The sequence below is a fragment of the Salmo salar genome, chromosome 14, assembly GCF_965601325.2.
Source record: "Salmo salar chromosome 14, fSalSal1, whole genome shotgun sequence".
NCBI lineage: Eukaryota > Metazoa > Chordata > Actinopteri > Salmoniformes > Salmonidae > Salmo > Salmo salar.
Window position 1 is genome coordinate 66944801 of NC_138304.1, and position 24896 is coordinate 66969696.

Here is a 24896-nt window from a genome sequence, read left to right on the forward strand (position 1 = left end):
CTCCACTACAGCCCTGTCGATGAGAATGGGGGAGTGCTCGGTCCTCCTTTTCCTGTAGTCCACAATCATCTCCTTAGTCTTGACCACGTTGAGGGAGAGGTTGTTGTCTTGGCACCACACGGCCAGGTCTTTGACCTTGTCCCTATATGCCGTCTTGTCATTGTTGGTGATCAGGACTACCACTGATGTGTCATCGGCAAAACTTAATGGTGGTGTTGGAGTCGTGCGTTTGTAGTTCATTGTGGTATTTGTAGTTCTTTATGATAGCCATATTAGCAGTTAGCATTTCATTTTGAGGGGGTAAATACAGGCAAATATATTGATAAAAGTCACCTTGTCCTAAAGAGATTTACACAGTTATCAAAACGTCACGCCATCCAGTTGGGGGCCTCAATACACCGTAGTTGGGTGTAGTTATCCCTATAACACCACCGAATAAGAAGAACCTTCTCTGAGCCACACTACAGTCCAGTTGGAAGCGGTAATGCACCTTAAAGTTGGTTGCCAACCGCCATATAAAATCCACAGAAGAAGAGGCAGTAAGTAAGACGTGTGAGGAGCTTCACAGATTTTGTCAGTAAAGCAAGATAGCCCACAGCCTGTCGTTTCCAATGGGAACACATGAGTCATAGCGGGCAAAACAAGCAAGGAGGTGGGCAGAGCAAAGCACGAGCTAGCGAGATCCTATTGCCGTGTTCTAGCATATATCTGCTTATGTGCGTTAGGGAACGCCTACCCTGAAGTGCGCGTGTGCAATAACTCAATTCACCTTTGTGCAACAACGCGATTTAAAAAAACTTTTGCAAAGGGTGAAGTCTACAAATCGTAGTCCACTGTTTTCATAGCATATGTTAGTTTTGGGAACAGAACTGTATTGAAATCAAATGTCTCATCGATTACAACATTTGCAGAATGTCGGCCTAAATCCATCTTCTTACTACCATATTTGGTGTTGAGTGGAAACGCCAAGCGGATGCTTCACATTTATACATCCGCTGAAATATCTCATTGTTCTGTAGGAGCTCTTTGGGTTTGGTTTACGGAAACATTGGACACGTGTCGATTTAGCTACAGAAATTAATCTGAACTCTTTGCGAAAGTCCCAAGATTGCTCACCACTGCTCTGTAGGGACCGTGACGACTGGCGTTTGCCATTTTCTGCCATGTCAAAGCCCGTCGAAGTTTCCAACCCTGGAACGATAACTTTTTACCAGTTGGACAATAAAGTCTTTGACACCCAAAAATTAATGCAAGGACTCGAAGAAAACTCACCTGGCATTTGTCGTTAGCAAGTTAGATAGCTAGCTGGCTACATTTTAGCAGGTTATCTACTTAGGAAAAGTGTAAACTAGCTATTTTTCCCAAAACACTTTCTCGGTCACTTGTTCAAGAACGTTCGCGCCTTTGATCCGGTAAAGGAGTGGCTCGCGAGTTGAGATGATTTTGAGAAAAATAACTGCGAGAACATGCAGAGTTTGGCTGTCTAGGGTGAGTCGTAAGCTATCGGAATAGTTAAACCCTTTTAAATTGTAATACTGTTGTTTTGGTATGGGGAACCTCCCCCATACGTACTTACAAACTTCCTATTTAGGTATGTTCTGGCTGGTCATGTTTTGATTGGCACATCACTCTAACGCCCTTATTTTTCCTGCATCCTACCAGAAATACTTTAAACTGTCCAGATGTCTATGGAAAATGACCTATAATTAATTACAAAATGAGTTAGTTTTCCTTTCCAGAAAAATGTATTTATGCTGTGTTCATAACCAAGTGGGAAGGTGGCATTTACCACATACTTCTACGGAAAATCTAAATGAACGCTCTTCTCCCATATGCTGACCAGACGTCATCTACTAAGGAAATGACTTTTCTGCAGTTAAATGCAACAATTTGTTTACGAGCATGATAGCTGTACTTTTAGTTTCTCAACTAGTTCAAAGCATGTGAATGCTTCCAACTGGTATTTCAAATCAAACTTTTTGTCACATGTGCTGCATACAACAGGTGTAGACCTAACCGTGAAATGCTTTCTTACAAGCCCTTAACCAACAATGCAGTTCAAGAAATAGTTAAGAAAATGAGAACGATAAGACTGAAATAATAATATTAATACATTACCATAACCAAACAAACATTGTAGATTAGACCATAGGAATTAACGGTAAATGTACTATTGGTGATATATGGAATGGGGAATTGATAGATTCAAATTGATTGTTAGGGTCTATTGAATAGAATCCACAGACTGCGAGTTGAAGATAATTACTAATACTCTTCGTAAAAGTATTTGACTGACCAGGTCTCTCCAGATCTCCCAACAATTCTATTTCCAGGGTCAATTTAATATTAACGTTATGCTAACCCTACTTGAGGGCAATACCAGAACAAATCGTCTATTGATTCTGTATCCTCACAACAAAATCTGCAGAGCTGCGGTGGTTGTATGCCCCAAATATCAACATTTTTTTGGTGGCAAGAATTCTGTACAATGATTTTAGCTGAAAAGCACGAAGTCTTGAATCTTGCAGCGTTTTACTCATACAGCCTGTGCCATGGAATCGGTACATCATAAATATCTTCCCAGCTATGTTGTAATCTGTATAACACAGCTGTCAACATCCTGGTCCTCAAATGAAACTGGTATACTTTCCTATTTTTGTTCTTCAGACAGTTTTGATCCTTTATATTGGGCAGACAAACCAGTTCCCTACCTCCTCCCGCTGCCACCTGCTGCCTCCATTTTTTGGGGTAATGCTGTAATCCATTGGTTGTAATCTTAGATTGAGCAGACCTTCCCATACAATTCCGATAGCTCCATGAAAGACACAACTCTACCCTTCCAATTTACAATAACATTTAAAAACAAAATACCCTTTTCAAACATATTTTCCATAAGTACAGGTAATTTATCAATCAACACATTTGAGTTCAACCATAACATTTGTTCTATCTTTTCTGGGGGATGAAATTGAAACCAGCTCTGCAATGCTTGTTTAAAAAAAAAAAAGAGATACTTTTTTTCAAAGTATCATTTTCAATTAATCGAAAATGAGACATGGCAATCGGCAAAAAGGCCATTTTTAAACAATGGATGAGCTTTTCTTAGTAATCTACTTGAGAAACATTTTGAGTTCAAGTATAGCTTGTGTATTAAGTGACGCTTTTAGAGAGGGGTTTAGTGCTTTTATATTTAATAATCTCAACCCACCCAGTTCATATTCATTATATAGATAGGCACGTTTTATCTTGTCTGGTTTAGCATCCCAGATAAAGTGAAATATTTTTTGCTCATATGATTTGAAAAAACAAATCGTCAGGAGTAGCTAGCGCCATAAGTGGGTAAACTGAGATATGACTAAGGAGTTAATCTTTGTAATTTCCCATAAATAGACAGGTATTTATCTCTCCATGGTTATAGGATTTTGTCTATTTTTACTAGTTTTCTATTGAAATTCATTGTGGAGAGCTCATTTTGTGTATGTACAGTTGAAGTTGGAAGTTAACATACACCTTAGCCAAATACATTTAAACTTTTTTTTTCTCACAATTCCTGACATTTAATCCTAGTAAAACTTCCCTGTCTTAGGTCAGTTAGGATCACCACTTTTATTTTAAGAATGTGAAATGTCAGAATAATAGTAGAGAATGATTTATTTCAACTTTTATTTCTTTCATCACATTCCCAGTGGGTCAGAAGTTTACATACACTCAATGAGTATTTGGTAGCATTGCCAAAAATTGTTTAACTTGGGTCAAATGTTTCAGGTAGCCTTCCACAAGCTTCCCACAATAAATTGGGTGAATTTTGGCCCGTTCTGCCTGACAGAGCTAGTGTAACTGAGTCAGGTTTGTAGGCCTCCTTGCTCGCACACACTTTTTCAGTTCTGCTCACAAATTTTCTATAGGATTGAGGTCAGGGCTTTGTGATGGCCACTCCAATACCTTGACTTTGTTGTCCTTAAGCCATTTTGCCACGACTTTGGAAGTATGCTTGGGGTCATTGTCCATTTGGAAGACCCATTTGCGACCAAGCTTTAACTTCCTGACTGATGTCTTGAGATGTTGCTTCAATATATCCACACAATTTTCCTGCCTCATGATGCCATCTATTTTGTGAAGTGCACCAGTCCCTCCTGCAGCAAAGCACCCCCACAACATGATGCTTCCACCCCTGTGCTTCACGGTTGGGATGGTGTTCTTCGGCTTGCAAGCCTCCCCCTTTTTCCTCCAAACATCATGATGGTCATTATGGCCAAACAGTTCTATTTTTGTCTCATCAGACCAGAGGACATTTTTCCAAAAAGTACGATCTTTGTCCCCGTGTGCAGTTGCAAACCGTAGTCTGGCTTCATTATGGCGGTTTTGGAGCAGTGGCTTCTTCCTTGCTGAGTGGTCTTTCAGATTATGTGGATATAGGACTCGTTTTACTGTGGATATAGATACTTTTGTACCTGTTAACTCCAGCATCTTCACAAGGTCCTTTGTTGTTGTTCTGGGATTGATTTGCACTATTCGCACAAAAGTACATTAGTCTCTAGGAGACAGAACGCGCATGCCAGCTGCGTGGTCCCATGGTGTTTATACTATTGTTTGTACAGATGAACGTGGTACCTTCAGGCGTTTGGAAATTGCTCCCAAGGATGAACCAGACTTGTGGAGGTCTACACTTTTTTTTCTGAGGTCTTGGCTGATTTCTTTTGTTTTTCCCATGATGTCAAGCAAAGAGGCACTGAGTTTGAAGGTAGGCCTTGAAATACATCCACAGGTAAACTTCGAATTGCCTCAAATGATGTCAATTAGCCTATCAGATGCTTCTAAAGCCATGACATAATTGTCTGGAATGTTCCAAGCTGTTTAAAGGCACAGTCAACTTAGTGTATGTAAACTTCTGACCCACTGGAATTGTGATACAGTGAATTATAAGTGAAATAATCTGTCTGTAAACAGTTGTCGGAAAAATTACTTGTCATTCACAAAGTAGATGTCCTAAACGACTTGCCAAAACTATAGTTTGTTAACAAGAAATTTGTGGAGTGGTTGAAAAGTGAGTTTTAATGACTCCAACCTAAGTGTATGTAAACTTTCGACTTCAACTGTATGAGTTATGAATACCAAGTATTTCTACTTCACCGTCAGCCCATTTTATAGGTAAACTGCAGGGTAATGTAAAATTAGTTTTTTTTAAAGATCCGATGCATAATATGGTACGCTTATCGTAATTAGGTTTTAGTCCCGCGAGGCCAGAAAAGTTATCTAGATCTTTCTTGAGACGTTGCAGGGATCTAGCTCGCAGACTTAATATAAAGCTTGAGTCATCGGCATACATGGACACCTTTGTTTTTAAACCTTGGATTCTAATCCTCTGTTATTTTATCTGATTTTAATAGCTAGCATTTTGATGGCCTTTTGTTTATCGCCTCTTAACAGTTCAAAACTCTTTGAAGTATTTACTATTCACACCTGGGGTTTCTATACATTAATTTTACCCATTGAATAAGAGACTAACCGAAATGGAAAAAATCCAGGCATTTATATATGAAATCCAATCTTACTTTATCCAAGGCCTTTTCATAATCTGTTATGAATACCAGGCTTGTCTTCTTAGATGTTTCATATTCTAGTATTTCTAGTAGTTGTCGTATATTATCTAAAATGTACCGTCCATGTTAAAAGCCTGTCTGATCAGGATGAACAATACCTGGTAAAAACCTTTTTTAATTCTGAGTGCTATGCATTTTGCTAGTATTTTTGCATAACAACATTAAAGGTTAAGAGGCCTCCAGTTTTTTGCCATCGAGGCCTTGTTTTAATTGTGAAATCAGACCTTCCTGCTGAGTACCTGACAGACTACCATAGTAGTTAAACAAGCTACTAATGGAGCTTTGAGTATATAAACAAAAGGCTTCATATACTTTGGAGCACGGGGATGATGGACAAGTTTCCCTCTAGTAATTACAGTTGGAGGGGCGTTCAAGTGGATATTTCCCAGTCATATGCTTGTATTTACCAAATTATGAGATGTTGTGAATGCAGCATTGGTCGAGAAACCTGCCTAAGGTATACGATATTACAGAGAACAAGTTAATTATCTCACATCTCGGAAAAGGTTTGTGATGTGCTTCTTGTTCACGTAATTCATGCTAATGTTGGGTTTTTGAGCTAGCGCCCAATTGACTCCTTGTAGGAGTGTACCCAGAATGCACCGCGTGGCAATGTTGACAACGTATGGTAACGTACACAATGACCGTGAATACGAATCAAATGGAGTATTTCAGATCCTACGCTCCTTAGGTGGGTGACACCAAAATAGCCCTGGGTGACCCAAATAACATATGCTCAAACTTAATTTTTGTTCAAATATCAATTCATCTTATTACTCATACTGACTAGACTCAACATTGTTTATCTGGACATACATGTAGGTTGTGTCTGGATCCAGCCAGGAGAGATGCTTCTCGGTGCCTGCCCAGCCGGTGCCCCCGCTGGCCCAGACTCTGCAGGGGTACCTACGAGCCCTGGAGCCCCTGATACCTGAAGAAGAGCTGGTCCACACCCGCAAGAATATCCAAAAGTTTTGCGGGGAGGGGGGACTTGGTCCGCAACTTCAAGAGGGACTGGAGAGACGAGCTAAACACTCAAACAATTGGGTATGCGAACAATGTGGGAAATTATGCAAAATTTGTAACCAATGTAAATAGACTGAGATAAGAAAATATCAGTGGGGTGCTGGATTTTAGATGACACTTTATAGTACACACAATGCATGTGCTAATTTGAGTTTCACTCTGATGGCTCAGTGTCTTTCCACAGCTGCCCTCCTTTCTGGACTGTACTGCATGATTGATAGTTGTTTTGCTGTTGTCCTTTCCCCTGTCCTCTACTGTAGATATCCGACTGGTGGGTGCAGTGGGCGTACCTGGAGAGCAGACAGCCCCTGCCCGTGCATTCTAACCCGGCCATCTCCCTGCCCAAGCGGGACTTCTCAGACTGGAGGGGCCAGCTTGTGTGAGTGCCAGCCAGCAAAATACTGGCATAGCTGTATGCACTATGTGCCTGTGAGATACTAGAGAGGAGCAGGCTGATTTGCTGAATGTACACAGTCACCAGTGTTGACATAATCTGGTTGGATGATGGTGTACACTCACTCAGCATTTGTACCTGTGGATTACAGAGTGAGAACAACTTAGTCGGTCCAACTATTGACAGATGTTTATTTTTTAATTTTTTAAACGGATTGTATTTACATAAGTTTTCAGACCCTTTGCTATGAGACTCAAAATTGAGCTCAGGTGCACCCTGTTGATTGGAGTCCACCTGTGGTAAATTCAATTGATTGGAAAGGCGCACACCTGTCTATATAAGGTCCCAGAGTTGACTGTGCATGTCAGAGCAAAATTATGTCGAAGGAATTGTCCGTAGAGCTCCGAGACAGGATTGTGTCGAGGCACAGATCTGGAGAAGGGCACCAAAACATTTCTGCAGCATTGAAGGTCCCCAAGAACACAGTGGCCTCCATCATTCTTAAATGGAAGAAGTTTGGAACCACCAAGACTCTTCCTGGAGCTGGCCACCCAGCCAAACTGAGCAATCAGGGGAGAAGGGCCTTGATCAAGGAGGTGACCAAGAACCTGATGGTCACTCTGACAGAGCTCCGGAGTTTCTCTGTGGAGATGGGAGAACCTTCCAGAAGGACAACCATCTCTGCAGCACTCCACCAATCAGGCCTTTATGCTAGAGTGGCTAGACGTAAGCCACTCCTCAGTAAAAGGCACATGACAGCCAGCTTGGAGTTTGCCAAAAGGCACCTAAAGGACTCTGACCATGAAACAGGATTCTCTTGTCTGATGAAACCAAGATGGAACTCTTTGGTCTGAATGCCAAGCGTCACGTCTGGAGGAAACCTGGCACCATCCATACGGTGAAGCATGGTGGTGGCAGCATCATGCTGTGGGGATGTTTTTCAGCGGCAGGGACTTGGAGACTTGGCAGGATCGAGGGAAAGATGAACGGAGCAAAGTACAGTGAGATCCTTGATGAAAACCTGCTCCAGAGCGCTCAGGACCTCAGACTGGAGCAAAGGTTCACCTTCCAACAGGACAACGACCCTAAACACACAGCCAAGACAACGCAGGAGTGGCTTCGGGACCAGCCTCTGAATGTCCTTGAGTGGCCTAGCCAGAGCCCGGACTTGAACCTGATCGAACATCTCTGGAGAAACCTGAAAATAGCTGTGCAGCAACGCTCCCCATCCAACCTGACTGGGCTTGAAAGGATCTGCAGAGAAGAATGGGAGATCCTCCCCAAATACAGGTGTGCCATGCTTGTAGCGTCATACCCAAGAAGACTCAAGGCTGTAATTTCTGCCAAAGGTGCTTCAAGAAAGTACTGAGTAAATATGTAAATATAAATTTGCAAAAATGTCTAAAAACCTGTTTTTGTATTGTCACTAAGGGGTATTGTGTAGATTGATAAAGGGAAAATAAACTATTGAATCCATTTTAGAATAAGGCTGTAACGTAACAAAATGTGGAAAAAGTCAAGGGGTCTAAATACTTTCCGAATGTTATTTCATACATCTATATCCTATCTATAGTTGTAGGAAATATGAGGAACTTTGAACAGTTCCACCCCATTTTATGACAATGCACAAAGTAGTATGTTGCAAGGTGAAGTTTGATTTGCATTGAACAAACAGTACTCTGGCTGGGCCATTCTCTAACATCTTTTGTGTCCACCCAGGTTTGCATCCAAGCTGATTGCTGCTGCACTCGATTTCAAAAATGTAGTAGACAAGTAAGTGCCATTTCATGATTGTACTGTACATATACGCCGTCTTAGACCTGAAGCCTTAATATTAGCTACATATTCCTGACCAGTTTTTCCAAGTCATGTTTCACCAAATGGTGAACCATATCAATATTTGTATCCTAGGTTGCAGACACTCTCTCACAGCTATTTTAGGGTTTTAACCTCTGTGTTGGCCTGTATGCTTTGGTTTATATACCCAGTCTAAATGTATTACGGCATATTGTCAGTAACTGTATCTGTATGCTCTCTCTCTCTGCATCTCTCTCTCTGCATCTCTCTCTCTGCACCTCTCTCTCTGCACCTCTCTCTCTGCACCTCTCTCTCTGCACCTCTCTCTCTGCATCTCTCTCTCTGCATCTCTCTCTCTGCATCGCTCTGTATCTCAGTGGCCGTCTGCCAGTGGAGTACATGCGGGGCCAGCCACTCTGTATGGAGCTCTTTCCCCTCCTCTTCTCATCCTGTCGGATCCCAGGCCGCAAACACGACACTATCACCCATCACAGCCGTGCCCGCCACATCACAGTGGTGAGGAACTACCAGGTGAGCTTGACCCACAATATGCATCACTGACTATATGGCTGGGGTCAGAAGAGGATTTAATGATTTTTTTCTTCAAGATGAGAGCGGCTACACAGAGCGAAGGGGACAGCTCCAATTAATCCCATATTACAGACTAATAAACATGGCAATGATACCCAACATTAATGATACCCAAGCAAATGTATTTTATAAAGCCCTTTTTACAACAGCAGTTGTCAAAGTGCTTTACAGATACCCAGCCTCAAACCCCTTAGAGCAAGCAATGCAGACTCACAAGCAAAATGGCTAGGAAAAACTCCCTAGAAGGCAGGAACCTAGGAAGAAACCTAAAGAGGATCCGGGCTCAGAGCTGTGGGTGGCCTGTCCTCTTCTGGGTGTAGATTTAAGAGTACATTAACGTTTAAAAGTAATTCAAGACATTGAAACGTTCATAGATGACCAGCAGGGTCAAATAATATTCATGGTGGCAATAGAGGGCAGAGCTTTTTCTGCATAGAAAAAGCCCTAAGGGTTTTTTCGGGCCGCCTAAGTCCAAACTTAAAATGTATAATAATTGGGACAGGGACAGCTATGAATCGTCAAGCTAGGTAGTCCTGAGGCACGGTCCTAGGGCTCAGGTCCTATGGGAGGGGAGTTGGTGAGGGTATGCCTAAGACAGGGTTTTCGTTAGGAAAATGTGGCGTTGGACATTTGAATGTTGATCAACTATTATTCACGTAAGTGTAGCTATGCGCAAATGTTTGTTTCATAATGCAATTAGCCGGAAAACACTGTCAAAAGTGCACAGCGTATGCAAGCAGGTTTCATGTCACATAGATGAAAATATCCATTAGACATTTAGAAGGGAGATCTAAAGATGCAACAACTAGCATTGTTTGCTAATATGACTATTGTGCCTTTGGCCACTGGACAATGAAAGAAAGTTGATTTGAAAATCAATAGAACATGACAAATGGGCAACTGGTTTAAATGGCATGTGGAAGTCTAAAATAATTGCCTCTATGTTTCTATGGTCAGATTTTGTCTAGGCTACTTTGAATCAAAGCTGGGCGGGGTCGGGAGGCCCTGTCCGAAGTTACCCCCGGACGGGGCTAACCTGGCAAGATATCACCCCACCCACTTTGCCAAAGCACAGCCCCCACACCACTTAAGGAATATCAACAGACCACTCACTTACTACCCTGAAAACAAAGGCAGAGTATAGTCCATGAAGATCTCCCCACCTCACAAGCCAGAGGAATAATGTGATGGAATTATTTGGTTCTAGTCAATATTCTAGTAGCTGTATTCTGCACTAACTGAAGTTTATTTAGGCCTAGTGCCATATCCGGGCAGCTTGAAAGTAGGGCATTGCAGTAATCTAACCTTGAAGTGACAAAAGCATGGATTAGCTTTTCCACATCACAGTTCAATCCTCTATTCTGTCCCACCCAGTTCTTTCAGATGGACGTATACAACAGTGATGGCTCTCGGATGACAGAGAGCCAGATCCACGCCCAGCTTCTGCGAATCAGGGCTGAGTCCTGGAAGACGGACAAGGAGCCAATGGGCATCCTGACCAGCGAGCACCGCCAGACCTGGGGCCAGGCCTACAGCCGCCTGCTCAAAGGTAGACATGATAGGCACAGCATTATACTATACATACCCATAAACATACCCAGAGTATGGGACGTCCAGGGTGTGTGATGCAGAGGACCACACTGTTTCAAATACATGTTAGTAATGTCCGCACGGACGCACAGTAACCCTGAGACTGCCACGCAACTCCCAGTGACTGCCACGCAGCTCCCAGTGACTGCCGCGCAGAGCACAGATGAAATATCAGCCCACGGAGAGACGCATGAGATTAAACTTCACTCAACTTTCTAGAGTTTTCTCTGTTAACACTATCATCGTTTCCCTTTACTGTGGCAATTGTGATCAAATCAATGCAATATAAGTCCCTTTCAATGCAACTTACTGAAACAAAACTAACTATGTGAGATATTTTGCTGGATGCAGAACGCTTCGGAGTAGGATTATATTGCGCACTACTCAGTCCTTATTAATCTACAGAGACCGGTGGGCGTAACTGATCAGAGCTGCAGTAGGCCTGTGTGGATCTGTGCCATTTACTTTGAACTGGACTGTTTACAGCTGGGTTTGTGATCAAAACAAGAGCTGCATATAGCAACATGTGCACATTTTGTTCATATCCTTTGCTAGTTAGTGAGTTATTAGCTCCGTTATAAATCATTTGTAGTCAGCAATGGGGGAGTGATTGCTTCCTACAAGAACACAAACGTGTACATTTCTAGACATCTTTGAAAAGAAAGTCAGGTAAATAGCTTTTTTTTTTGTCTTAAAGGGGCTGTGTGTATTTTGAGACAGGCTTGAATAAGCTAAGTAGCCAATAGGCAGAGGGTAGCATAATTTGTCTGATTCTCTGTAATAATGATATGGGAATAATAATAAATAGTATTTTGTAAAGTGGTTTCTTGCATCAATTAACGCAACAATTTTCAGTCACCTTGTCTGAAGGACAAGTGGATAAACAGGTTAATGTCAAACCCTGCATGTTTTTTCAAAAGTCTCATGGAATGTAAGCCTACATTGAGCACAACACATTGGCTGCTACTGTAGGCTTAATGATAGAACAGTTATTTCCATGTTAAAATGTTATGGGATGCATTTTCTCCATTGTTTTTGATGGTAGGCCACTCTGGTAGGTCTACATTATGATCAAATGGCAACAGTAGTCTACTTGGCCACTGTTAAAACTGTTACTTAAAGCAGGTACAGCCTCAGTGTTCACAGTAAACACGCGCTGGAAGTTGCACAGAATTTTCACTACGTTCACCTTCACGCTCAGCAGACCTGAAATTTGCTCAGTGCTGAAACTATTAGAGGGAACTTCGGTTTCTAGGTCTCTGAAGTCATAGTGTATTGTTATCTTCAGTAAGGAGTGCTTTACCTCTTAACCTTTCTTATCCTTACCCAGATAAATTGAACAAGGAGTCAGTGCGAGCGATTGAGAAGGGACTTTTCACCTTGTGTCTGGACTCTCCTGTCATGAGGGTCTCAGATGATAAGTATGAGTCACAATATTTTTTTTCTCTCATCCTGTATGTTACTATTTTTTCAAATTGAATGCAAGTTGCTGTACAGTATGAATACTTTTTTCTCAGTTATGTTTGACACACCAGGGACTTCATTGATTACTGATGCTTTTTGGGTTATTAGATTTAATTAGTCATGAAGTTCTGTGTTACTTTGACTGACAGGTACTCCAGTCGCATGGCAGCTCAAATCCTGCATGGGGGCGGGACACACTCGAACAGCGGCAATCGTTGGTTTGACAAAACACTGCAGGTAACTGAAGCAGTAGAATTATCCAAATGACCCAACCAATCATAGATCACATACTTGATGAAAAGTAAGTCCATATGGGCTGGGCACCAAATGCTGTATAACACTGAAATAAAATAAATCAATAAACAAAAATGATCATGGACTGAGCAACAATTGTTGGTAAACTAATTAGTTAGATTTCTCTTGCACTATTCCTCCTCTTGTAGTTTGTGGTGGGTGAGGATGGCTCATGGGGGCTTCTGTATGAGCAGGCCACGGCTGAAGGTCCACCAATAGCTACTCTTCTGGATCACATTCTACAATACTGGTGAGATGAGACAGGGGAGGGGTCTTATCTACATTTGCTGCATTACTTGCTCAATTACATACTGTATGTATACGGTATTCATCTCAGTTTCCCATGTTTCAAAATACTTGTAGTTGAGGTTTATCGGAAGAAAAACAGTCAGTTGATTAAAAAACACACAATGCCAATTAACATTTACCCTCGTTCTTCTCTCCGCAGTAAGAAACCGGACCCAAAGAAAACCCCTTTGATTCCCCTTCAGATGCCCAAGAAGCTTTACTTCAACATTGACCGTGAGATTAAGAGAGATATCGAGCATGCCAAGCAAAACCTTGATATGTGAGTTTGCATTCCCTATGCATTTATCATGCATTGTTTCATTACTCCTGTGTTATTATATATCATAGTCTTTATTTGATCTAAATATGTGACTCGTTTCAGGAAACTAGGCATTTGTCGTGCGTCACTACACAGGAGAGGCATTTGAACGTAAATTATTATTTATCTAAATGCATTTTTAATAACAAACTTGTATGCCATCTGTAAATACAAATACAATTGGGAAATTACAAGCCTAGTTGGTGTAGCCACGGGAAAAAGTCAGGAACCTTCCCGCTAGCAATGATTGGCTGAGATAACGGATGGGCTGGACATGCAGAGAGATGAGTTTGGATTGGTCTGCCATGTAGCACGCTTCTGTCTATAACATGAGCTGGTCAGTATGTGTAGGTAATCCATTATAATGCTGCTTTTTTGAAAGATATCACGAAGAACTGCAAATTTTTGCTAATGCTCTACACTTTCTGGAGGACCGAGTTTTGAAATCAGTAGCATGTCCAGTGGAAGCAGAGTTAAGGAGATTCTGGCATTTGATTGCAAATATTTGAGTCAAAAAGAGAACACATGAGGTCCCCAAGTGGTGCAGAGGTCTCAATTGTCACTACAGACCCAGGTTCGATCCCAGGCTGTGTCGCAGCCGGCCACGACCAGGAGACTCATGAGGTGGCGCACAATTGGCCCAGCGTCGTCCGGGTTATGGGAGGGTTTGTCCTTGTCCCTATGGCCTCTAGCGACTCCTTGTGGCAGGCCGGGCGCATGCACGTTGACTTCGGTCACCAGTTGTAAGCTGTTTTCTCCGACACATTGGTGCAGCTGGCTTCCGGGTTAAGTGAGCAGTGTGTCAAGAAGCAGTGCGGCTTGGCAGGGTCGTGTTTCGGAAGATGCATGACTCTCGACCTTCGCTTCTCCCAAGTCCGTACGGGAGTTGCAGCAATGGAACAAGACTAACTACCAATTGGCTATCATGAAATTGGGAAGAAAAATGGGTAAAAAGCATTGCTTTTATTTTACATATCAGTTAGTAGACCAAACTGTTTTTGTAAAGACTGATTTTCGGGATGTCTTCTGTTCTGACAAACAGCCCTGTAGCTCTGCCACTTTCCACCGTAGATGTTGAAGGGCGAGAGTTTTTTGTTGTTGTATGGGCTGTGTCTCAATCCAGTACTATCAATAGCTTAAACTGACAGATTTTGATGGGGATTTTTTTATGTTCATTAGATTGACGCACAGGTGTGTCAAGACTCTTAAGGGTTTTAATATGGTGCGCATACTGACTGGTTCAACACCTCCGACTACAGTACTAACACTGTGAGTGCATAAGTGTAGATGGTGATACAATACTACAATGACAATGATAAGAAGCACCCGGCCTCTGTGTAGTCAATGTTTGCTTTGCTATGAACTTCAACACGACTCAGCTGAAATGAAAGTGACATGGACCAAAGCAAATGGAGGAGTGTAAACACGATTAGCTGCCCTAAGTGTTGATGTAACCATGACAAAACACGGTCAGCAGTGTAAGAAGGCTTTGGTGCCTCCTGACCTACTCATTCTATTTTAAGTAATTGTTTGTGATCTGAGCTGGCTGTTTTTTCCTGGGTTCAGCACATGTGCTGCCATCCTGTGGCTAAACTGACAACTGTCGATAGATACATTTCTGTCCCAATGAAGTGAAGAGTCATCTTTATAATTTGAATTCAACAACTAACCTGGGCCTGTATTCATAAATTGTCTGAGCAAGAGAGCTGATCAGTTCCATTCATTGTAATCTACACAGCAAAAACTGATCCTAGATCAGCTCTCCTACTCTGATGCTTTATTAATGGAGTATGAATTTGTCATACCCCCCCAGACTGATCAACGACCTGGATATCCGCTGCTTCAACTTCCAGAGGTTTGGGAAGGAGTTGCCCAAACAGCACAACCTGAGTCCCAACTCCTTCATCCAGGTGGCACTGCAGCTGGCCTACTACAAGTGAGCTCATAGGAATCACATACAAAGGGCATTCAGCCTCAAATTAGGATACCATATGCAATAATAAGGAAATTATGTGTGCAGTTCATGTTTTCAAACTGTGGTACTGATTTTCATAGACATGCTAGTACATTTTCACACAAGAAGCATTCTATTCTCGTGGTTAATAACTGAGACAATAAATGTTCTTGGCAGCCAAAATTCTGACTGGAATATCTGCATTTTCAATTTTGTAAATTAGTTCTGATTAACAACAATCACTGTGTCCAAATTCAATACTTGGGTTGCGTTCAGTACAACAGAACTGTTTGCAATGTTGAATTCAACTGAACAGGTACTGTACTGAATGACCAGTTGGAAAAAAACATTGATTATGGTGGCCCAGGGGGCAGTTACCGTACATATGGTGTGCTGCATGAGTTTTGCTATTTCAGATGGTCACACCCATGTTGATAAGGCCGCACCCACCAAACAGGAGCAAGCGTACTTTAAAGGTTATTGATGAACGGTGCACACTATTTTAGGGAAACGTGTAATTCAGTTCAAAACATCACGCAACACAGCAAATGTTAAAGCAAACTGAACGCACCCCTGCTCTCCCTTTTCACCTTTTCTCCATCAGAGTTCACAATGAGGTTTGTGCCTCCTGTGACATTGCCTCCCAGAGGATGTTTCGAGGGGGGCGCACAGACTACATCCGCTCTCCCACCAATCAAATGCTCAAGTTTGTGCTTACCTTTGATGACCCCTCTATCACGGTGAGAAGCACTTTACTAAATAAAATCAATTATTATTACCATAGAGAATCAGACCAAAGTGTAGGCTACCCTCTGCCTGTTGGCTTCTTTGCATATTCAAACCTGTCTCAAAATACAACACTAACCCTTTAAGGCTCTCCTGGAGGATGGTTGGCCACCCTTGGTAGCCTATATAAAATATTACAACCAAATACTTTCTTTATAAAATAATTCCCTCATTCAATGAATTAGGGATCAAATGACTAAGGTAGGCTACTTCAAAGCAAGGTAACTAAGACATGTTTGTCTATAATCTTGTAAGGCTAAAATATTCCAGAGATCTAATTGACAGCATGTGAGTTATTTGTCTTTTTGGCTAATTTGAAGAATATTTTGAACAATGTTGATTACAGGGGAATCACAGCTTTTCAACCGTGGCAGGTTTATTTCTCAAGTCCCAATATTGAGCGCTTGAGAGATGGTTTTACAACATGAGTATGTAGCATTGGTAACGCACCCGTTTGTCAATTGCGTGCCCGTGAAACATTTTTTAGGACATGACAATGACATTAATACATGCTAACAGCTGAATAGGTAATTACTGACAACCTATCCAGGCAACACAATATTTTTGAATTGGTTATCTAGTTAGCCTGTTTATCATTATTATGTTGCTATGTCTCTCTCCTCCGGCCCACTCGCACTGGCATACGCAGGTGACAAACCATGGCTTTTCCAGGATTTTCATGACCGTACGAACCCTGTTTGCTGACCATAAATTAGCTATAACTGGGTAAATAACTTACAAACTAGCAAGGATTGTCAACAAATGTGCACTGACAATGATCTCAAAAGCCCATTTCGCGACCGCAGGTGATTCAAAAATAGTTTTTGTTTGCAGTAAGTCTGTTGTATTATCCCAAATGGACACGGTGATTTACAAATTATTACGGATTCTAGCTTTAATGGGTGTTTTGATCAGGCGAAGGCACAACACAATCTCTTGTTTCGTGGGTGGCTGAGAAAAACAACTACTTGCAGTTATTAACAAAGCCAACAATACATGGCAGCTTTACAGGGGATTTCTATTAATTGACATTGTTGATGCGTCTTGACGCTCTATTTGTGTGTTGCAGAGAGAGGCAAAGCTGGAATTACTCAGAGAGGCCATAGAGACCTACGTCACTCTAACTGATCAGGTGACTACACCCATTGCTTCTGCTGCCATCATCTTAGTAATTTGTTTCACTTTTCTGTCATCTAATAACTTCTGACCTTTCTAAATTAGGCGCTCAAAGGACAATCCATCGACCGCCACCTGCTGGGCTTGAAGCTTCAGGCCATCGAGGAGGGACTGAGCGTGCCCAGACTGTTCATGGACACTGCTTATGGGCTGGCCACCCACTGGAAACTGAGAACAGGACAGGTAAAATACAACTCCAGTGGAAGTTGACAAGATTGCAACATTCATTCCAATGACAGGATATAATTATGTAATCTAAAGGTGAGTGTCGGATAATGCAATATTATATTGGGTCTGTGTCCCTCTCTATTTACATGTAGTATGGTATTTTTGTGCGCACTTGTAGCTTATCAAAGTCAACACAGTGCCATCGATCTAGCCAGATAATCCTGTTTACATCAGGGATTTGTCATTGTATTCAAGTCATTCATGTAATAAATTAATTCGAATGAATGGGCTTGGCTATTCATGAATGGGCTATGCAGGCTATGCATATTCATTCTTAATTGGGTTGAGTGAGAATTGGCTTTTAAGTTAAATATTTTCATTGGTTTTCACATATTAATGATATGACATAACAATTTCATTCTTCAGGTGGGGGAACAAATTCTCAAATAGGACTTCTTTCATACTGACATAAGCAATCATTGGGAAAGGGGGATACCTAGTCAGTTGTACAACTGAAATGTGTCTTCCGCATTTAACCCAACCCCTCTGAATCAGAGAGGTGCGGCGTGCTGCCTTAATCAACATCCACGTCTTTGGTGCCGGGGGAACAGTGGATCAACTGCCTTGCTCAGGGGCAGAATGACAGATTTTTACCTTGTCAGCTCGGGGATTAGATCCAGAAACCTTTTGATTACTGGCCCAACGCTCTAACCACTAGGCTACCGGCCTCCATGGCTAGGCTACCGGCCTCCAACCCCTCCCTCCCGGAGCCCCATGCCCGTTCCCCCAGAATGGTATGGGTGTATATCTCTAAATTAAAAATATTAACGCAAGTAGACTGCTGATTGGCCAGCTCATTTAATTTATTATTTTTATTTAACTTTTATTTAACCAGGTAGGCTAGTTGAGAACAAGTTCTCATTTGCAACTGCGACCTGGCCAAGATAAAGCATAGCAATTCGACACATACAACAACACAGTTACACATGGAATAAACAAAACATAGTCAATAATACAGTAAAACAAAAAGTCTATATACAGTGAGTGCAAATGAGGTAAGATAAGGGAGTTAAGGCAATAAATAGGCCATGGTGGCGAAGTAATTACAATATAGCAATTAAACACTGGAATGGTAGATGTGCAGAAGATGAATGTGCAAGTGGGGATACTGGGGTGCAAAGGAGCAAGATTATTAAATGCAGTATGGGGTAGGTAGATAGCCCATCTATGTACAGGTGCAGTGATCTGTGAGCTGCTCTGACAGCTGGTGCTTAAAGCTAGTGAGGGAGATATGAGTCTCCAGCTTCAGAGATTTTTGCAGTTTGTTCCAGTCATTGGCAGCATAGAACTGGAAGGAAAGACGACCAAAGGAGGAATTGGCTTTGGGGGTGACCAGTGAGATATACCTGCTGGAGCGTGTGCTACGAGTGGGTGCTGCTATGGTGACCAGTGAGCTGAGATAACATTTACATTTTAGTCATTTAGCAGACGCTCTTATCCAGAGCGACTTACAGTAGTGAATACATACTTTGATTTTTTTGTACTGGGCCCCCGTGGGAATCGAACCCATAACCCTGGCGTTGCACACACCATGCTCTACCAACTGAGCCACAGGGAAGGCTGGGCTTTACCTAGCAGAGACTTGTAGATAACCTGTAGCCAGTGGGTTTGGCGACGAGTATGAAGCGAGGACCAACCAATGAGAGCGTACAGGTCGCAATGGTGGGTAGTGTATGGGGCTTTGATGACAAAACGGATGGCACTGTGATAGACTGCATCCAATTTGTTGAGTAGAGTGTTTGAGGCTATTTTATAGATGACATCACTGAAGTCGAGGATCAGTAGGATGGTCAGTTTTACGAGGGTATGTTTGGCAGCATGAGTGAAGGATGCTTTGTTGCGATATAGGAAGCCGGTTGCAGGTTTAATTTTGGATTGGAGATGCTTAATGTGAGTCTGGAAGGAGAGTTTACAGTCTAACCAGACACCCAGGTATTTGTAGTTGTCCACGTATTCAAGTCAGAGCCGTCCAGAGTAGTGATGCTGTGTGGGCAGTGATCGATTGAATAGTATGCATTTAGTTTTACTTGAATTTAAGAGCAGTTGGAGGCCACGGAAGGAGAGTTGTATGGCATTGAAGCTCATCTGGAGGTTAGTTAACGGTGTCCAAAGAGGGGCCAGAAGTATACAGAATGGTGTCGTCTGCGTCGAAGTGGATCAGAGAATACCAGCAGCAAGAGCAACATCATTGATGTATACAGAGAAGAGAGTCAGCCCGAGAATTGAACCCTGTGGCACACCCATAGAGACTGCCAGAGGTCCGGACAACAGGCCCTCCGATTTGACACACTGAACTCTATCAGAGAAGTAGTTGGTAAACCAGGCGAGGCAATCATTTGAGAAACCAAGGCTGTTGAGTCTGCCAATAAGAATGTGGTGATTGACAGAGTCGAAAGCCTTGGCCAGGTCGATGAATACGGCTGCACAGTATTGTTTCTTATCGATGGTGGTTATGATGTCGTTTAGGACCTTGAGCGTGGCTGAGGTGCACCCATGACCAGCTCTGAAACCAGATTGCATAGTGGAGAAGGTACGGTGGGATTCGAAATGGTCGGTAATCTGTTTGTTAACTTGGCTTTCAAAGACCTTAGAAAGACAGGGTAGGATAGATATAGGTCTGTAGCAGTTTGGGTCTAGAGTGTCACCCCCTATGAAGAGGGGAATGACCGCGGCAGCTTTCCAATCTTTGGGAATCTCAGACGATACGAAAGAGAGGTTGAACAGACTAGTAATAGGGGTTGCAACAATTTCGGTAGATAATTTTAAAAAGAGAGGGTCCAGATTGTCTAGCCCGGCTGATTTGTAGGGGTCCAGATTTTGCAGCTCTTTCAGAACATCAGCTATCTGGATTTGGGTGAAGGAGAAATGGTGGGGGCTTTGGCGGGTTGCTGTGGAGGATGCCGGGCAGTTGACCGGGGTAGGGGTAGCCAGGTGGAAAGCATGGCCAGCCGAAGAGAAAATGCTTATTGAAATTCTCAGTTATAGTGGGTTTATTGGTGGTAACAGTGTTTCCTAGCCTCAGAGCAGTGGGCAGCTGGAAGGAGGTGCTCTTATTCTCCATGGACTTTACAGTGTCCCAGAACTTTTTTGAGTTAGTACTACAGGATGCAAATTTCTGTTTGAAAAAGCTAGCCTTAGCTTTCCTAACTGCCTGTGTATATTTGTTCCTAACTTCCCTGAAAAGTTGCATATCACGGGGGCTATTCGACGCTAATGCAGAACGCCACAGGATGTTTTTGTGCTGGTCAAGGGCAGACAGGTCTGGAGTGAGCCAAGGACTACCAAGGACTATCTATTCCTAGTTCAACTTTTTTGGAATGGGGCATGCTTATTTAAGATGGTGAGGAAGGCACTTTCAAACAATAGCCAGGCATCATCTACTGACGGGATGAGGTCAATGTCATTCCAGGGTACCCCGGCCAGGTCGATTAGAAAGGCCTGCTCGCTGAAGTGTTTTAGGGAGCGTTTGACAGTGATGAGGGGTGGTCGTTTGGTCGCAGACTCATTACGGATGCAGGCAATGAGGCAGTGATCGCTGAGATCTTGATTGAAGACAGCAGAGGTGTATTTGGAGGGCGAGTTAGTTAGGATGACATCTATGAGGGTGCCCGTGTTTACGGATTTGGGGTTGTACCTTGTAGGTTCATTGATAATTTGTGTGAGATTGAGGGCATCAAGCTTAGCTTGTATGATGGCCGGGGTGTTAAGCATGTCCCAGTTTAGAACACCTAGTAGCACGAGCTCAGAAGATAGATGGGGGGCAATCAATTCACATAAGGTGTCCAGGGCATAACGTCATCCTCTATGAAGAAAGAGCAAGCATTGTGATGTTGTGATGTCTTCACTATTATTCTACAATGTAGAAAGTAGTAAAATTAATGAAAACCCCTTGACTGGTACTATACACACACACACACACACACACACAAGTATGTGAACACCCATTCAAATGAGTGGATTTGGCTATTTCAGCCACACCCGTTGCTGACAGGTGTATAAAATCGAGCACACAGCCATGCAATCTCCATAGACAAATGTTGGCAGTAGAATGGCCTTACTGTTGAAGAGCTCAGTGATGTTCAACGTGGCACCATCATAGGATGCCACCTTTCCAACAAGTCAGTTCGTCAAATTTCTGCCCCGCTAGAGCTGGCCCGATCAACTGCAAGTGCTGTTATTTTGAAGTGGAAATATCTAGGAGCAACAACGGCTCAGCCGCAAAGTGGTAGGCCACACAAGCTCACAGAACGGGACTGCCGAGTGCTGAAGAGCACAGCATGTACAAATAGTTGGTCCTCAGTTGCAACACTCACTACCGAGCTTCATGAAATGGGTTTCCATTTCTGAGCAGCTACACACATGCCCAAGTTCACCATGAGCAATGCCAAGCGTCGAGTGGTGTTAAGCTCACTACATTGTAAAGCTTTGCGATTGAGCCCTTTTACCAGAATAGTGTCCACAGTTCTGGTGTAGGGCTGAGTTCTAAAGTTGCTAAACAAGTTGCAGATCTGCAAGTATGTATGTATGTTTTTTTTAAAGGCTTTTACCTAATGTATGGCAATTACATTTTTTTTTTTTTTTGTTAATAACACCTATCGTCTTTTGGGTACCATGTTCAGAAATGTTTGCAAGACACACATTTAGGGAACTATTGTGCTAACCAATTTAAAGTAAATTGTTTGATCTGTAAAAAATGCATTTATTTTGCGACATATGTGAAAGTAACTTTATACCCTGTCTTCCTTCTCTTCTCTCCAACTTCTCAACTACATTAAACCTCTTACACTAGGTGCCTGCAAACACAGACAGCGTGATGTGTTTCGGACCTCTCGTTCCCGACGGATACGCTGTGTGCTACAACCCCCAGTCGGACCATGTCCACTTCTCCGTAACAGCCTTCAACTGCTGTGAGGAAACCCAGGCTGAGACACTGGCTGCCACACTGCACAGCACCCTCTGCCAGCTCCAGGAGCTACTGCAGCCCACTGTATAGTGCTGTGCTATCTGACTCAACAGGAGTGTGTATTCATTAGGCAAGAAATATAAGAAAACTGACAAAACCAGCTCTTGTCCAATAAGAAACGCTCATGTTTCTTCAAAACGTTTTCTGTTGTGTGCCGTAATGAATATAATCCAGGACTTAAATGAAAAACATGAGTGAGGTGCTAATGCTTTGATAAAAGGAATATTTGGCCTTTGTTGTATGTTCTAGCATTGCTGCTAGGTTTATGTTACTGTTTGTACTTAAGGGCAATTGAAAACTATTGTTAGATCTGTTTTGTGTCCCTCCTTTTAAAGGCCGTAGCAGACTACTTAATAAGCTAGGTTTGTCTGGCTAGAGGTTTCTAATGCTTTATTAACCGGCAACGAAATAGATTTCACTGTATGTTATCTAATACCATCTGTGTTTGTATGCAATTTGGCATCTTGTTTGCTGCAATGCTTTGGCAGTCCAATGAGAGTGTCTGTCAACCGTCCAATCTGACTATTACTTTTTCAATTTGTGGGCAGATTCCTGAAAAAGACCAAATGTTAACAAACCATGCCTATATCTGCATAAAGCTGGAACTCTGAGTACTGTTGAGCTCCCCCTGGATGCACATCAGTTCTGTGTTTCTTCCTGTGCTTTTGTAATGCAGTTCCTTTTATTCACTTTGAAATGAATGTAATTCTGCTATTTTGTTCAGCAGAGCTCTAATCTTCATGCCCCAGCTTGTCCAGTTTTGTTAGTAAACTCATGTAGGCTTGGCCCTAATTTATGTGCTCTCTCACCTGGACCTGCATGGCAAATTGTCCACTAACACAAGGAAAGGACAATAACCAAGGACTAGTCAGCCATACCCCCTCGGAGGGGAGAAAATGTACATCTCTGTTTGAGTATTCAGAGGACTGACTATTGAATGTGTGATTAATACCAAACATGGATACTATAGTATTATTATTATATCAAACTTCTTCGCTGAGGATAACTGATGCTATCTATACTGAGCAAAAATATAAACGCAACATGTAAAGTGTTGGTCCTATGAGCTGAAATTAAAGATCCCAGAAATGTTCCATATGCACAAAAAGCTTATTTCACTCAAATTTTGGACACAAATGTAATTACATCCCTATTTGTGAGCATTTCTCCTTTGCCAAGATAATCACTCCACCTGACAGGTGTGGCATATCAAGAAGCTGATTAAGCAGCATGATCATTACACAGGTACACCTTGTACTGGGGACAATAAAAGGCCACTAATGTGTGCAGTTTTGTCACACAACACAATGCCACAGATGTCTCAAGTTTTGAGGGAGTGTGCAATTGGCATGCTGACTGCAGGACTGTCCACAAGAGCTGTTGCCAGAGAATTTAATGTTAATTTCTCTATCATAAGCCACCTCAAATGTTGTTTTAAAGAATTTGTCAGTAAGTCCAACTGGCCTCACAAGCGCAAACCACGCGTAACCTCGCCAGCCCAGGACCTCCACATCTGGCTTCTTCACTTGCAGGATCGTCTAAGACCAGCCACCCGGACTGCTGATGAAACTAAAGTATTTCTGTCTGTAATAAAGCCCTTTTGTGGGGAAAAAATCCTGATTGGCAGGTCTTGGTTCCCCAGTGGGTGGGCCTGGCTATGCCCTCCCAGGCCCACCCATGGCTGCACCCCTGCCCAGTCATTAGGGCCTAATGAATGAATCCAATTGACTGATTTCCTTATGTGAACTGTAACTCAGTAAAATCCTTGTTGCATGTTCCATTTATATTTTTGTTCAGTATATATGCTTTGTTAATGTCAGTATTGCCTTGTAACTTAAGCTTTATGCCTTGTGTGTGAATTCATTCATTTTACAAAGTAATTAAATACACTTGTATTTAGAATTCCTTTCTTAGACATTTCTTGATTGCCTATTACTGTAACTCTATAGTGTTCTTGCATGTTGCTATTTATCTTCTGGAGTTCATTTAGTGGGCTATTTTGCTTAGTCGTACTACGAGTCGCATGTGGGATAAATATAATATACATACAGTACCAGTCAAAAGTTTGGACTCATTCAAGGGTTTTTTCTTTATTTTTACTATTTTCTACATTGTAGAATAATAGTGAAGACATCAACTATGAAATAACACGTATGGAATCATGTAACCAAAACAGTGTTCAACAAATCAAAATAGATTTTAGATTCTTCAAAGTAGCCTCCCTTTGCCTTAATGACAGCTTTCCACACGCTTGGCATTCTCTCAACCAGCTTCATGAGGAATGCTTTTCCAACAGTCTTGAAGGAGTTCCCACATATGCTGAGCACTTGTTGGGTGCTTTTCCTTCACTTTGCGGTCCAACTCATCCCAAACCATCTCAATTGGGTTGAGGTCAGGTGATGTCGGAGGCCAGGTCATCTGATGCA

The 24896-nt window shown here is 42.3% G+C and overlaps 1 protein-coding gene across 1 annotated transcript; it reads left to right on the forward strand.

Moving 5' to 3' along the window:
* The first annotated feature begins 1001 nt into the window (after positions 1–1001).
* On the forward strand, positions 1002–24372 carry cratb (carnitine O-acetyltransferase b). Its single transcript, XM_014142021.3, has 15 exons — positions 1002–1488; positions 6423–6647; positions 6887–7005; positions 8740–8793; positions 9195–9348; positions 10783–10957; positions 12329–12419; positions 12612–12699; positions 12906–13006; positions 13205–13324; positions 15177–15299; positions 15922–16057; positions 17173–17235; positions 17325–17462; positions 22297–24372. Exons 1-15 carry the CDS (start codon positions 1438–1440, stop codon positions 22498–22500), a joined length of 1842 nt encoding a protein of 613 aa, XP_013997496.1. The 5' UTR covers positions 1002–1437; the 3' UTR covers positions 22501–24372.
* Positions 24373–24896: the final 524 nt, after the last annotated feature.